The sequence below is a fragment of the Sphaerulina musiva genome (genome assembly GCF_000320565.1).
Source record: "Sphaerulina musiva SO2202 unplaced genomic scaffold SEPMUscaffold_2, whole genome shotgun sequence".
Taxonomy (NCBI): domain Eukaryota; kingdom Fungi; phylum Ascomycota; class Dothideomycetes; order Mycosphaerellales; family Mycosphaerellaceae; genus Sphaerulina; species Sphaerulina musiva.
Window position 1 is genome coordinate 1,963,856 of NW_016017384.1, and position 14,930 is coordinate 1,978,785.

The following is a 14,930-nucleotide window of genomic DNA, read 5'->3' on the forward strand; positions in this document are numbered from 1 at the left end:
TTCCCGTCACCTGCCTCCACCACCTCACCATCACCAACACCACCACCATCACCGCCACCATGCCTGGCGTCCTCTCTCAATCACCTGCTACGGTGCCAAGTAAGCGAGTGTTGCAGGACAACACCGCCTCCCGCCGTAACCAACAAGCCTCATCGTCGCCCAACAAGAAACGCAGGCTCGACGACTCGAAGTCTTCTCAGTTCAAGCGGCCGGCTGTCAAAGGCAGAAATGGCGTGGGGTCAAGTCAACCCAAGAGCCAATTTGAAGAGGAGGTGCTGGAAAAGCTGACGCAGGACATTGATGCCTTGAAACATAACAACGCTGAGAAGGACCAGCAATGGGCACGTCCGAGTCTGGATGGCTTCGATGCGAAAACAGACACTCTGAGCTTTCAGTGCATCGACAACGAGGAAGGAACGCTGCAGGGCGGCAAAACCACTGTCAAGCTGTTTGGTGTCACGGAACAGGGCAATTCCGTGCTCCTTCATGTCACCGACTTTTTGCACTATCTTTACGTCGCAGCTCCCATTGCATTCACCAAGAATGATTGCGAACCATACAAGGTCTTCTTGGAATCTACTTTGGCTCAGCATTCGGCAGTCATCCATTCTGTTCAGATGGTGCTCAGAGAGAACCTGTTTGGCTTTCAAGGCAACACCAAGAGTCCCTACCTGAAGATCACAGTGACCGACCCGAAATACATCAGCCGTCTGCGGACTGCTATACAAGGAGGTAGTGCCAACTACAAGGGCCTCTGGAAAGCCGCAGAAGGCGGCATTTTGACTTTCGACAACATCCAGTACGTACTCCGCTTCATGATCGACACCTCGCTGGCTGGCATGTCTTGGGTGAGTGTCAATGCCGCGAAGTACCATATGGTACCCCAGCAAGATCGACAATCGCAATGCCAAATCGAAGCATACTGTCATTATCGAGATCTCATTGCGCATCCCATCGATGGAGAGTGGTCGAAGATGGCGCCGCTGCGAGTCCTGAGTTTCGATATCGAGTGTGCTGGTCGGAAAGGCGTCTTCCCAGAGGCGTCCATTGATCCCGTCATTCAAATCGCGAATGTGGTGACAAGATATGGAGAGGCGAAGCCCTTCGTGCGCAATGTCTTTTGCATGGACACCGTCAGCAGTATTGTGAATACGCAGTTGTTCGAATTCGACCAGGAGGAGAAGATGCTCATGGCCTGGCGAGATTTCTTGGAAGAGGTTGATCCGGACGTCATTATTGGATACAACATTGCTAATTTCGACTTCCCGTATTTGTTAGACCGAGCAGCACACCTCAAATGTGGCCATTTTCCTTTCTGGTCACGGTTGAAGAATGTCAGATCGGTGGCTAAGGAAACGAACTTTGCCAGCAAGCAGATGGGCAATAGAGACTCCAAGGCCACCAACACCAACGGCCGATTACAGTTGGATCTTCTCCAGCTCATTCAACGAGATTACCAGCTCAGAAGTTATACGCTGAATTCCGTGTCAGCGCACTTCCTGAAAGAGCAGAAAGAGGATGTGCATCACACCATGATCACGGAGTTGTACAACGGCACTCCAGAGTCGCGTCGACGACTGGCGGTCTACTGCCTCAAGGATGCATATCTGCCTCAACGACTCATGGACAAGCTGATGTGTCTCGTCAATTACACTGAAATGGCCAGAGTCACGGGGGTACCTTTCAACTTCCTCCTATCGAAAGGGCAGCAAGTCAAATTCATCAGCCAGCTGTTTCGCAAAGCTTTGGAGCAGCAACTTGTGGTACCCGACCTCAAATCGGAAGGCTCCGACGAGCAATACGAAGGAGCAACTGTGATCGAGCCCACTCGAGGGTACTATGATGTGCCGATCGCTACGCTTGATTTTGCATCCCTGTACCCAAGTATCATGCAAGCTCACAACTTGTGTTACACTACACTGCTGAATAAGAATGCGATCGCGAAGCTCAACCTCAAGAAGGACGAGGACTACATCGTCACGCCCAATGGCGATCTCTTTTGCACAACAAAAGTGCGAAAGGGACTGCTTTCGCAAATTTTGGAAGAACTGCTTGGGGCCAGAAAGCGGGCGAAGAAGGAGCTCGCAATCGAGACTGATCCATTCAAGAAGGCTGTACTGAACGGTCGTCAGCTGGCTTTGAAGATCAGTGCCAATTCTGTCTATGGTTTGACCGGAGCCACAGTAGGGAAGCTGCCATGTTTAGCAATCGCCAGTAGTACCACAGCATATGGTCGTCAAATGATTGAGAAGACGAAGGAAGAAGTCGAAGCCAGATACACCATCGCAAACGGCTACAGCCACGATGCCCAAGTCATCTACGGAGACACTGACTCCGTCATGGTGAAGTTCGGCCCCAATGATTTGGCGAAAGCAATGGAGTTGGGAAATGACGCCGCAGACTACGTTTCCAACAAATTTATCAAACCCATCAAGCTGGAGTTCGAGAAGGTGTACTACCCCTACCTTCTCATCAACAAAAAGCGGTATGCCGGGTTATATTGGACCAAGCCTGATAAGTGGGACAAGATGGATACCAAGGGTATCGAGACGGTGCGCCGAGATAACTGTCGTTTGGTCCAAAATCTCATCGAGACGAGCTTGAAGATGCTGCTGATTGATCAAGATGTGCAGGGTGCTCAGGAGTAAGTTCTTATTTCCCATCCGGCAGCTCGACAGGGCCCATCCCGATGACATTCGATCTATCGTTCGCATTAAGCAGTCGCTAACATGAACATCCTAGTTATGTCAAAGAAACTATATCCGAGCTTCTTCAGGGCCGAATTGATCTCTCCAATCTGGTCATCACGAAAGCCTTGTCCAAAACGGACTACGCCAATAAACAGGCACACACGGAGCTCGCGGAACGTATGCGGAAGCGAGATGCCGGTTCGGCTCCAGCTTTGGGTGATCGAGTGGCGTATGTGATGGTGAAAGGAGCGGCTGGGTCGAAAGGCTGGGAGAAGTCGGAAGACCCCATCTTCGTGCTGGAAAACAACATGCCGATTGACACCAAGTATTATCTGGACAACCAACTGGCCAAGCCGTTGGGACGTATTTTCGAACCGATTCTGGGGGAAAAGAAAGCAGCGTCTCTGCTCACTGGCGAGCATACGCGGTCGGTCACGGTGTCGGCGCCGACGATGGGAGGACTCATGAAGTTTGCCAAGAAGACGGAAACGTGTTTGGGGTGCAAGAAGCCGCTGACGATGAAAGAAGAGAGTGGCGGTGCAGTGGGAGCGGAGTGCCGACCGCGGTTTGGAGAACTGTATCAGAGGAGTTTGACCAAGACAGCCGAACTGGAGATACGGTTTGCTCGACTGTGGACGCAGTGTCAGCGATGTCAGGGAAGTATGCACAACGAGGTCATTTGCTCGAGTCGGGATTGTCCGATCTTCTACATGCGGATGAAGGCGAAGAAGGACGTGGAAGATGCTGCAAAGGAGATTGAGAGATTTGATCGGGATGCTACACTTTGGTGAATGAAAACCTTTTTATTTCTTTTTTATTTTTATTTCTCATTTCTATTTCTTTTTCACAATTCGAGAGATGGCAAGCATGGATAGGCTGGCATGTCAAGTAGATGTATCATAATCTGTCATGTCGATACCTGGCGAGCAGCCTCCGGGTGGCGATATGACGGCGATGATCGATCAAAAAGAAAAAAAAAGGTTGAAGACTATTGACTTTCTTTTTTGCGGGCCCTTTGGGTTGTTTTGTAGGCTTATACATCATTCATGGAGAACAGGTGGTGGCGGCGTTTAGTACATGACATGTAGGTACATGTATGAGGTATGAGGTATGAGGTATGAAGTATGAAGTATGAGGTATGAAGTGTGTACATGTGGGATGTAGTCCCTTCCATCGGAGCTTCATGTCCGGTATGATGTATCCAAACAATCTGATACCTGTGCGGGGCATTAGGTACTTCCTACTACTGTGCTACTACATGTACATACTATATCTGAAGAGAGATCGAGACATTCCCTGCTCACAACGTGGTCGTGTCTCCGATTACCAGGTAAGGTAGATACATGTACATGTAGATTGTAGGAGGTACATACATACTGTAGGTGTATACCTGAGGTAAGGTATGACATGTAATTTATTTTAATTTCGCATTTGTGTGTGTTTTTTCTCCTCTTGGACTGTCTACCTCCTACGTAATTGATAAGATAAGATGGTGCATCAGTCACCTTTATATCTCATTATAGGTCAGGGACATTCATACATTGATGGACATTGTCTTTTCTTTCTATTACTCCCAACAGGTAGGTAGGCAGGTATGTAGGTAGGCAGGTAGGTAGGTAGGCCACGCCAAGCCAAGCCGCGGGGTCCGGTAATTGATGGTCGGTTCGGTCAAAGTAGGTTCGTACCTGAGAAAGAGTTTAGTTTGACAGAATAGAGACAGACCCTTTCATTTTGTAGGAGGTAGAAGAAGGTAAATACAGGTAAGGTTGGTAGGAAGAAGAAGAAGAAGATGGATACATGTGATGATGAAGGATGTTGATAGAAGTGTGATAGAAAAGTCAAAAAATTTCGATGTCATTATCAACTTCCGAGAGTACATGTAGGTACATGTAGGTAACAACGACCGCTAGAAGGTTGTCGTCGGGTACATGTACTTGATACCAGGTAGCAAGCAAGCAGTATAGGTAAGAACTGACTGTCAACCTACCTAACCTAAAGTGTTTACCTTTCTTTTGTTTAGTTTGTTTAATGAACGATACGATACGATGCCGGATATACGAAGATGTGATGTCGTATTTGGATATATAGTAGTTAAGGTATAGGTAGGAACTCCGAGAAAATCTTTTTTACATCTATCCGAAAACAAAAAGTCAACTTTCTTCTCAGTATAGATACCTAGACAGGTCCCTTATTCTACCCGACTATATGGAAACTTTCCAAATCGGAAATTCGAGAATCTGAAAGCCTTTTTTTGACATAACTCTCTCGGGACAGAGCAAAAAAGAAGAAGAAAGTAAGATATAGCTACGTATAGGTCATGTGTGTTTCAAGGAGGTGACAATGGGTTGTCTGTGGCGTAGGTGTGGCGTTGCATGGTTGATTGATCATGCGACACGAATGTTTGACTACGTCTACTGGAATCTGTATAGGGTGTAGGAGGTAGTGATCGGGAGAAGGGAGGGGAATCGAGGATTGAAGAAGGTATTTGATGTTTTATTCTAGTCAAGTCCAGTCAGTTCGGTCAGTCCAGTCAGTCAGTCAGTCAGTCAGTCAGTTCTTGGTAAGTTAGTTTCGCCAGTGTTCGGACTCGACGTTCTGTGGATGGTGGACCTCGTGTGTGTATATACCTCACTTGTTGACAATTCCTTTCTTCTACCTCCCACATCTTCTGCTTCGTCTTCTTCCTGACTCGGCTACATGTACCAGATACAGTAGTGGCTAGTGACAAGTGGGATCGGATACATGTCATCGTTCGCGACATGTTCGCGACATGTCTGCGACAGGTGTGACGCGATGGTGATGCAAAAGTGTACATGTGTAAGAGGTAGGTCGGTATGGAGATCAGAGTTGAGCCGCATGGGAACTACATACATTAAGGTATGTACCTACCTTACCTAATCGTTCTATTGTTGGAGAACAGGTCTGAGGTACCGGTATAGCAGTAATGGCATGTGTCTATGGTCTATGTAATAGGATTATTATTTATGCAGAGTTCCGAAAGATGAAAAAACACTACAGTCCCGATACAGTGGGTGGGTGGGAATATTTTTCTGTTGAGTTTGACCGGAAGTGAAGATATGGGGATCCGAGAGGATGTTCCCACTTCCCCTATTGCCCTTCAATACGGTATACCACTACTACCTGTAGGCAGGCTGTAGGAGGTAGGCTGTACCACCTCGTCGTCGTGCCGTGAGAAAAGGGGTGTCCGTGCATGGCTTGTTGGTAGTCAGCAATTGTAGTCAGCAGTCAGCAGTCAGCAGTCTACTAGTAGTCAGCATTCTAGGAGGAGGTAGTGCCTGTCCATACATGCACCTACCTACCTCCTAGGGTCAGGTAGACTGAGAGGCTGTACCTTACCTTAGGTAGTCAGTGGTAAAAGTCCGCTGAAGCCTGGCGAGGAAAGCACGTCGACGGACTGTGAGGGGCTGCCCGCTGTGTGTGTGTGTGTCTGTGTGTGTATATGTGTGTGTCTGTGTGTGTCTGTGTGTTTCACCGTCATGCATCTTCCCCCTACGACGCCTAGGAGGTAGGTACGCCATATTTAGCTCCTTTTTTTGTCGTCCACGTGCGCTCTCACCGCACCGATCATGACATAATCCTGACTGCACATCCCGACCTTGACTCCTGACTCTTCCTTGCCTCCTACTAGGCACCTACCGCACCTTACCGTCTCTACCTAGTAGCTTCTTCTCTTGGCGATGAGCGGCCTCCCACAGGACCACATCACATTCTTACAGACTACACTACATTCTTCTCTCCATCTCTACCATCAACCTACATGATGGTCTCGGTCATTATCAATCGGTGCAGACTTACCTGCTATACAGGAACCATCTCTGTTCATCATTCTCTCCCACTCCCTCCCACTCTCTTCTGTTGTGCCTCTCCCGTCCTCCTCCCCGGCCAGGGTAAGCTTTCTGCAGGAACGAGAGACAAAAAAGCCAAAACACGTCTGCCCCTCTCCTAGCGCACCGCCTCAAACCTCCGATCGTCAGCGATTGGTGTGCAACAAGAACCCTGGTTGTTGGTACTTGGTACACACCGGACACTCTCCACACTGCTCAGGATGTCGTGGACGCCCGCCCGTCCGCGGGTGGAAGACAACAACAACAACAACAAAAAAAAGGGCCCAGCTCCTGTCTCCTGAAGCCAGCATGCATGGCCTACCCGGGATTCTAGGATCGATGCAACAGGACCTTCCCCGGCAATCGGACACATCGAACACTGACACTGACTTCACATGGGGGCGATGAGTGAGTGAGTGAGAGAGTCCGGAGTCTGAAAAAAAAAAAAAGTAGCTACAAAGGGGCCTGTGATCTGCGCGCCGCCTTCTTCTCCCGAGGCAGAAAGTCTGTGTGAACCCCAGCCCAGTGCCTCCTAGTAGTGGTGTTCCCACAGGATCCCAGCTCTGTGATTCTAGCGTGTTGTCGACTTCTACTGCTGCTTCTGGTGCTTGGTACGACGGCGGCAGGAGATGGTGTTGATAGATGTACATACATACTCCAGGCTCCAGCATGTGACCATTCTGACTGGCTGGCAGTGCGTTGGCAACTTGGTACCTGAGTCCTGACAGGTACCAAAAAAACTGGTGTGCCGCGGCAAGCACCGCCTTGGAATCGTGGCTGTTGTACGACGCGTGCGTACGTGCGTGCGTGCGTGCGGCGTTCCGGTGCATCCTAGGCCGACACGCTACTACTCACAATGCATCACCTGACCTGTCTATGCATACACGTAGCTTGGATGATGGATCCATCAGTACAGGAGCAGCATGCATAGGACCACAGGAAACGGCCCCAGAGAAGCGCCGCAGCCAGTAGCTCGCAGCCGGTGCAGTGACACAAGCGCGCTTCACGACTTCGGGCTGTTGTCCACCAAGGCGCGCGCGCACTGTTCCTACAATACTGCACGTGCGAAATCAATATTATTATAACAAGTATTCCTGCGGCAGTCCGCGGCAGCCATCCTGGACGCTCTACTAGAGTATACTCAGTATAGTAGTCTGAAAGTAGAAAACGACTGCAAAAGTATACAGCGGTCTCCAGCATTGCGCTGGCCTGAAAGAGCAGGTCAGAGAGCAAAAAGCTAAAATCGTGCGCAATGGGATACGGTTGGCTCGGATGGACTACCTTTTTGCTCCTACGCCCTGTTGTGGAGGCATACCGTCGATACATCAAATACATATGCTGCACCTCCTTTCGCTAGCATACCTGCGCCTGCTTGATATGTGAGCGTGCCCCAGGACATGGTCTCGCCACGAGTACGATGGGAGAGCAAGACCAGCAGCAGTCTTGTTGTCGTGCGAGTCGGCACCCTGTGCCAAGTGTCTCCCTCCCCCCTTCTCGCGTGCTGTTGTTGCGGTGAGCGCGCTTCAGCCTATGAGCACACCACCACTGCACAGTCTGCACTACTACTGGCCGACGTGAACGAGGTGCGTAGGATCGACGCGTTTGGGGGGGGGAGGTCAGCGCCAGGGACAGCCGTCAGCCGCGTCCCAGGATGAGGCCTGCTGCAAGCTGGGTCTGGGCACGCTAGAGTTGGTGTCTAGCTGGTTTGGGATGCGCAGCGCACGGTCCATCGCCCGACCGTGTAAGGTTGTCGTAGCGGCGTAGCCTAGTTCGGTGGGTGTGTGTCCGTGTGTGAGTGTGTGGGTGTCTGTGGGCGCCGGGCGGGCTTGTGTGTGTGTATGTGTGTCTGTGTGTCTGTGTAGGTACTAGTCGATATGTAGGTGCGGCATCAAGGGGTCGACTTCACGCGCGGGTCTGTGCAGGGAGGGAGGGAGTGGGAGAGACGGGAGCGAGACTGCGCGCGCGCGAGAGTGAGAGAGAGCGCACAGAGAGTGAGAGAGGGTGAGAGGACGAGAGGACGCTTGGGACAACCGGCATGCCCTCCCGTCCTCTTTCTCCGCCGCCGCCGCCGCCGCTCGCTCGTCTCATCGCTCCCGTCGCTCTACCTCCGATACACTCTCGTTGCTTCTCTGCCCTGCGCCTGCCTACCCTTTGCCCGCAGTCTCATCTAATTTCGTCGTCAGACCTCCACCCACCTGGCACCGTCAACTCTGCTCTCGTCCCCATATCGCCCGCCCGCCCGCTTCTACTCCTCGCTTGTCCATCTTCCCTCTTCACACCTTCTTCCATCATCATCATCATCATCACCCGCATTGTTGCCCACACCCACCTTTGAGCCTAGCATCATCACTCCTTCTGATGCTTTGTCTCGTGCCCTTCCTTTGAACTACAGCACCTTACCTACTCTGCTTCTTTCACTGCCTCTCTCAGGCCGCTGTCACTCCTTCCGGCGCCGAGCGACTTCTTCTGCTGCTGCTTACTACTAGTCTTTCACTTTCTCTTCCTCCCCTGTTGCGCCGCCGGAGACCCGTCCCTAGCGACGTTCACGAGCGACGACCGACATACCGACACGCAGCGAGCCAGTGGCCTACCTACATTACCTACTTACCCACCTGCCCGCCTGCCTGCCTGCACCTTCCGTCCCGGCGTCGGTTTTCCCCCTGTGCTGTCGAGTGTGGGTGTAATACCGCCACACCTCAGCTTTCATCCATCCATCCATCCCTTCATCTAGGCCCGTGGCCTCATTCTTCTCGTCCAATCGGGGCTTCCACTAAGCGACCGGGACCACGAACGCATCCGATATCATTTGAGAAAGAGCACATTTCACCCAGGCTGTGCCACGAATAGACGAAAATCTCCTATACTGTATCATACACAACGCGACCATGGCCGATGTAATGGCACTCCCTCCTCCGCCTGTCCACCAAGCACAGACACCTCAGGACTGCAAGTCCAGCATGGCCTCGTCCACATCACCGGAGAGCATTCAGCGCAGCAACTCCGTCCACAACAACAACAATGCGTCTCGTCGCCCACCGCGGAAGAGCACGCTCACCCAACAACAAAAGAACCAGAAGCGGCAGAGAGCTACTCAGGACCAGCTGATGACACTCGAGGTGGAATTCAACAAGAACCCCACACCTACTGCTTTAGTACGCGAGAGGATTGCCCAGGAAATCAACATGACCGAGCGTTCGGTGCAGATTTGGTTTCAAAACAGGTACGCTCGCAATCGTTCGGAATCGCTCGCACGTGAGTCTGCGGTATCTTGCTAATACACACACACAACAGGCGCGCCAAGATCAAGAACATTGCAAAGCGGTCGATAGAGAACGGCGAGGATTGCGATAGTATTCCCGAGTCGATGCGTCAGTACCTCGCGATGCAAGCATATGCTCCAGGAAAAGGCCTCTCCCCGGGAATGCTGGGCCGCGGTCCTGGATTTGGGCCGTTTGGATCGGGAGGCTTGATGCTTAATCCCGACACCACATCTAGCAAAGTGGTCATTCAGCATTTCCATTGTTGCCGATCGCTTTCCATTGGCACATGGCGCAGAGTAGGCCAGAGCACGATGGACTTGGTCATCTTTTATTCGCCTGACAAGGCTTGCGTCACCTATTACATCAACAACGACTCGGCCGGCTATAAAATTGAGTATCCCTTCGCATGGATTAAGAACATCACACTGGAGCAGGGCGATGTTCTCGCAGCTGCGGAAGGTGCTTCGCAGAGGTCCGGTGGCCTGATCATCGAACTCACCCGACCGCCCAAATTCTACATGGACAGCTCTGGAAGCGGTGGCTTCTACGAATGTGGCGACTTCACCGAAGACCAGCAGGCCAGCCAGGTCTTGGTGCATCAGTTGGGTGGACCTTCGAAGGTGCTGAGTGGTCAACTTGCAAAGCTCGTTTCTTTGGAGGCATACCAGAACCGACACAACGTGTTTGACCCCAACACGTTCGCAGTATCTGCGCCCGTGTCACCCATGGGCCGACCTGCCAGTCAGCCCAATCACATGATGCACCCACATAGCGGCATGCACCTGTTCCCACCCCAGGACCCTCACGCGGGCATGATGGGGCCTCCGGGACCTCGTGGCCACAAGCGTCAGCGCAGTCGCTCTGTTCCCGCGGCGATTGACTTCAATATGTTCCGCAGCGGACAGATGCCCATGCCGTCGTTCCTCATTCAGGAAGAGAACCAGCCCGCGACGGTACCGATGCAAGACCCCAACATCTTTGCTCCCGTACCACAGCATCAGATCCCGCAAGGTTTCGCCAATGGTGCTGGACCGAATCATCTCAGCATCGACACGTCTCAGAACTACAACAGCATGGGCATGCCATTCAATGGACCCCTGTCTGCAACCACTGCCAACTCACCGAGCGAATTCGGCACTCCTGGATTCTTCTCCCAGGCACCTTCAGGGGAAGGTTTGCAGCCCACGCACTTTAATCCGCACATGAGCAATGGATTTCTGACTGTCGACTCGGGGCACATGCTTGGCACCAGCACCACACCGCTATCGATGACCAGTCACGGTGATCCCGTTATTGCCGACCACTCCCCGCCGTTGAATGGTATGGGACGAAGCCAGAGTGCTGATATTTTCGGCACACCGAACGAGTCAGCGCAACTTGGTAGCGATGATCTGTATCTGTCAGAGTCTTTCAACAAGCAGATCGCACTGCCATTTCGAAGTCCCATGAACGAGGAGTCGTTCCACTCGCCAATGCCCGAGGGTATGTTCAACTTTCAGTCACCCTCCTCCGGCAACGGTCAGGACGGCAACATGAACGGGAATGGGCAACAGCAGATGAGTTATCCCAGCCCATCGCAGCAAAATGGGTCGAACTACCAATCACCGTCTGGCCAGCATCAGGACAGCGGTGTCTCCTTCTCGACGCCATCACACGAGACATCTCAAGAGAATGGCATGCTCTACAACGAGTCTAAGATGTACACGAGCCCCGGGCAAATGCAGCAGCTGCAGGATGACATGTTTCAACATCAGAGCCCTGGCAATGGATTTGACATGCAAAGCCAGCAAATGTTCGGCTTCGTCGATCCCAACAATCTCGGACAGCAACAATGAGACAAATTTGCCAAGACAGAGAGAGAGAGAGAGAGAAAGAGAGGCAATACTGAACGATTACGACATAGGCACTGATAGGCCGATATGCATGGCTCTCGCACCCTGATTGGCGTTGAAGACTTATAATTCATAATATACCCCGAAATTTTTGTGGATGCTTTACAAAGCTTTTTTTTTATGTTGGTTGTCGTGCAGGGCGAGAGAGGGAGCCTGAGGAGAAAAGGGAATAGGAAACACCACATCTGGGTGCAAAGCTTTACGACAATGTCTAATTTCACGGCGTTCACACGGATGCCGCTATGCGAGCGAGCGCGGATCACTAGATCTGTGCAATGACGGCGAAGGATGGGAGAAGTCTATAAGCACATGTTTCTGCTTTTGGGGAGGCGTATCAATCGGACGGCTGCGCACTTGGTTTGGATACCCAAGAGAGACGGATGTCTCGGGGGAATTGTGGTTGGAAAGGATATTGGACAAGTACGATTGATATTGCACTGGAGCGGTAGTTGGGAGGGAAGTTCATCGATTGTTGCTTCGTAGTTACCTCGTCACAGCAGTAGTGTGTGCGCATAGCCTCTGTTCACCCACCCATTCTGGTAATGGGATGGGAAGGCGTGAGAAATCCAAGAATAAAAAAACACTACACTCTGCGTTTCTGCTTTTGAGCCTTTCGAACTGTACTGTACTGTAAGGTACTGTCTACTGTACTGTACCTGCAAGGCACCACAGTCACGCTGTCTTGAGTTATATTTACGAAAAGTAACGTGATCACCCTTGATCTACGTTTGTACCAGTACCACTACCTGAGATACATTCACAGCACACACACAACGCACACCAATCACTCACTCACACTCACACTCTTACTCACAACATGACCGCGCTGGATCAAATACGGGTCGTCATGGCCACATGTATGCCCATCACCAGAGCCTCGCAGCTGCGGATCATCATATGACCCCATCATCGATCTACTACTGCTGTCCCATCTCCAGCTCGCCTCTCGCACCAACGGAGCCTCCCACCTTCATCCACCGAGCCTCCCTCCCCCGCCCTCCATCCTGCTCCGCCCCGCCCACATCTTCCACCATGGAGAAGATACAGTGGGAAGTGCAGCACACCGCCCCCGATGTCCCCTTCCGCGCCGCCGACAGACATGTCCATCACACCTGGGCGAAGACGTTCCAGTCACGGCCCGAGCTCTACATCCGTCCTCGGTCCCTCGCCGAGATCCAAAAGGTGGTGAACTTGGCGCGAATCTGTCGACGCAGGATAGTCGTGGTGGGTTGTGGACACTCGCCGAGTGATCTCACGTGTACGAGCAGCTGGATGGTTAATCTCGACGGGTACGCCCAAGTGCTGCACGTGGACCGCGCGAAGAAGACACTGTTGGTCGAAGGCGGCATTCGTCTGCGCAACCTCAACGAGGAGGCGAATCGCCATGGCCTGACGATGCCCAATTTGGGCAGCATTAACGAGCAGAGTATCGTCGGCGCCATCGCCACTGCGACTCACGGGAGCAGCCTGCGGCATGGCTTGCTCAGTGACTCGGTGAGGAGTCTACGGGTCGTGCTGGCAGACGGCCAAGCGGTGAGATGCTCCAAGGATGAGAATCAGGAGCTGTTTCGTGCTGCGCTCGTGTCACTGGGGGCCCTAGGCATCATCGTCGAAGTCGAGTTCGAAATGACCGACGCGTGCAACATCGAGTGGACACAAACGCTGCTCCCCCTCGATGAGATTCTCCGCACTTGGGACAACACGCTGTGGACGGAGAAGGAGTTCACGCGCGTGTGGTGGATGCCGTACATGAAACGTGCCATCAAATGGTCTGCAGAAAAGACCAGCAAACCAGAACGTGCGGCAGTCGAAAGCTGGTATGGTGGCTCTGTGGGCTTTCATACCTACCACAGCCTCTTGTGGCTGTCGAATTACGTGCCCTGTATTCTGCCTTGGGTCGAGTGGTTCGTCTTTGGCATGCAATACGGCTTCCAGACGGGCAGCTCTACCACAGCCGTCGAGCCTTTGCAGACCGGTCTGCTCATGAACTGCCTGTATAGCCAATTCGTCAACGAATGGGCCCTCCCGCTTCGCGATGGCCCAGAAGCCATTTCGCGTCTCTCGGCGTGGCTGAATGGAGAGTCCAAGTCGAAGCACGAGATACCATTTTCCTGCAAAGGTCTTTACGTCCATTGCCCCATTGAAGTGCGAGTCAGTGACACGACGAGAGACCCGGATCGTGTTCGACCCTTTCTCGACAACACTTCTGAAAACGGCCCCACTCTCTATCTCAATGCCACCCTCTATCGCGCCTACCTCCAGGATCCTCCGTGCCGGGACCGATACTATGAAGCGTTCGAGTGGCTCATGCGCGATATGGGCGGCAAGCCACACTATGCCAAGAACTTCACTTATACCGCCGCCCATGAGATCCAGGATATGCTCGGCGACGGCCTGAAGCAGTGGACCAAAGTGCGTGACGAGTCTGATCCAGAGGGCATGTTCATTGGCGAGTGGCATCGACGCAACCTAGGTCTGAACCAGCAGCGCTATGCTCTCGAAGAGCGTGAAGTCGCACGGACGAAAGCGGGCAACGGAGGTCAAGTGTGGGTGGGCGAGATGTCGCAGCATCCCGAGGCCGTCATGTCTTCTCCTGCTGCTGCTGCTGCTGCTGCTGCTGATTTCGTGCCCAGACCGAGAGAAGGCAGATCGACCAGTCCCAGTGCAAGTTCGACTGCCAGTAGCTTTGACATGATGCACAGCGTCACGGCGGACCGGGTTTCATCCTCATGGCAGAGCTCCGAATTCGACAAGGGCGAGGAGGATACGGACAAGGACGATGGTCCCAGATATCATGGCCATCCCCACAGGGGTATCACGGGGGTGGAGGTATTCGATAAGATGTGAGGCAGGCAGGCAGGCAAACCTGCTCAGTGCCCGCCCAATAGAAACGACAGAAGGAGAGAGAGAAAAAAAAAGAAAAATAGTACGAGACACGAAACTCATGCATGCATGCATGGCATGGCTACTGCTTCCCAAAGAACGGATTGAGTCGACATGGGTCAATGCGAGCGGCATGTAGCCAGCCAGCCAGCCAGCCAACCAGCCAGCCATTCATATATATATACATGAGGTATATTATGAAAAAAGCGAAAATTTTCAAGTCTCAGAGTGTCGCGCTTGAACTACTCTTTACTACCTTACTTACTGCATTTCTTCATCAAGAGACACAGATGACGGATAACGGATAGGGTGTCAAGCATGTGAAGATCAGGTAGTATCTATCCCCTTCCACGGCATCAA

The 14,930-nt window shown here is 52.2% G+C and overlaps 3 protein-coding genes across 3 annotated transcripts; all 3 read left to right on the forward strand.

Annotated features, from left to right (window-relative positions):
- Positions 1–44: 44 nt before the first annotated feature.
- SEPMUDRAFT_60556 (DNA polymerase delta catalytic subunit) lies at positions 45–3,481 on the forward strand (the record flags this gene model as incomplete). Its single annotated transcript, XM_016909530.1, has 2 exons — positions 45–2,644; positions 2,743–3,481. Exons 1-2 carry the CDS (start codon positions 60–62, stop codon positions 3,479–3,481), a joined length of 3,324 nt encoding a protein of 1,107 aa, XP_016763697.1. The 5' UTR covers positions 45–59.
- A 5,302-nt stretch (positions 3,482–8,783) lies between these two features.
- Positions 8,784–12,269, forward strand: SEPMUDRAFT_147420 (uncharacterized protein). Its single transcript, XM_016904290.1, has 2 exons — positions 8,784–9,755; positions 9,827–12,269. Exons 1-2 carry the CDS (start codon positions 9,421–9,423, stop codon positions 11,628–11,630), a joined length of 2,139 nt encoding a protein of 712 aa, XP_016763698.1. The 5' UTR covers positions 8,784–9,420; the 3' UTR covers positions 11,631–12,269.
- Positions 12,270–12,686: 417 nt separating this feature from the next.
- On the forward strand, positions 12,687–14,769 carry SEPMUDRAFT_147421 (D-arabinono-1,4-lactone oxidase). Its single transcript, XM_016904291.1, has one exon. The coding sequence runs from the start codon at positions 12,720–12,722 to the stop codon at positions 14,532–14,534; it is 1,815 nt and encodes a 604-aa protein (XP_016763699.1). The 5' UTR covers positions 12,687–12,719; the 3' UTR covers positions 14,535–14,769.
- Positions 14,770–14,930: the final 161 nt, after the last annotated feature.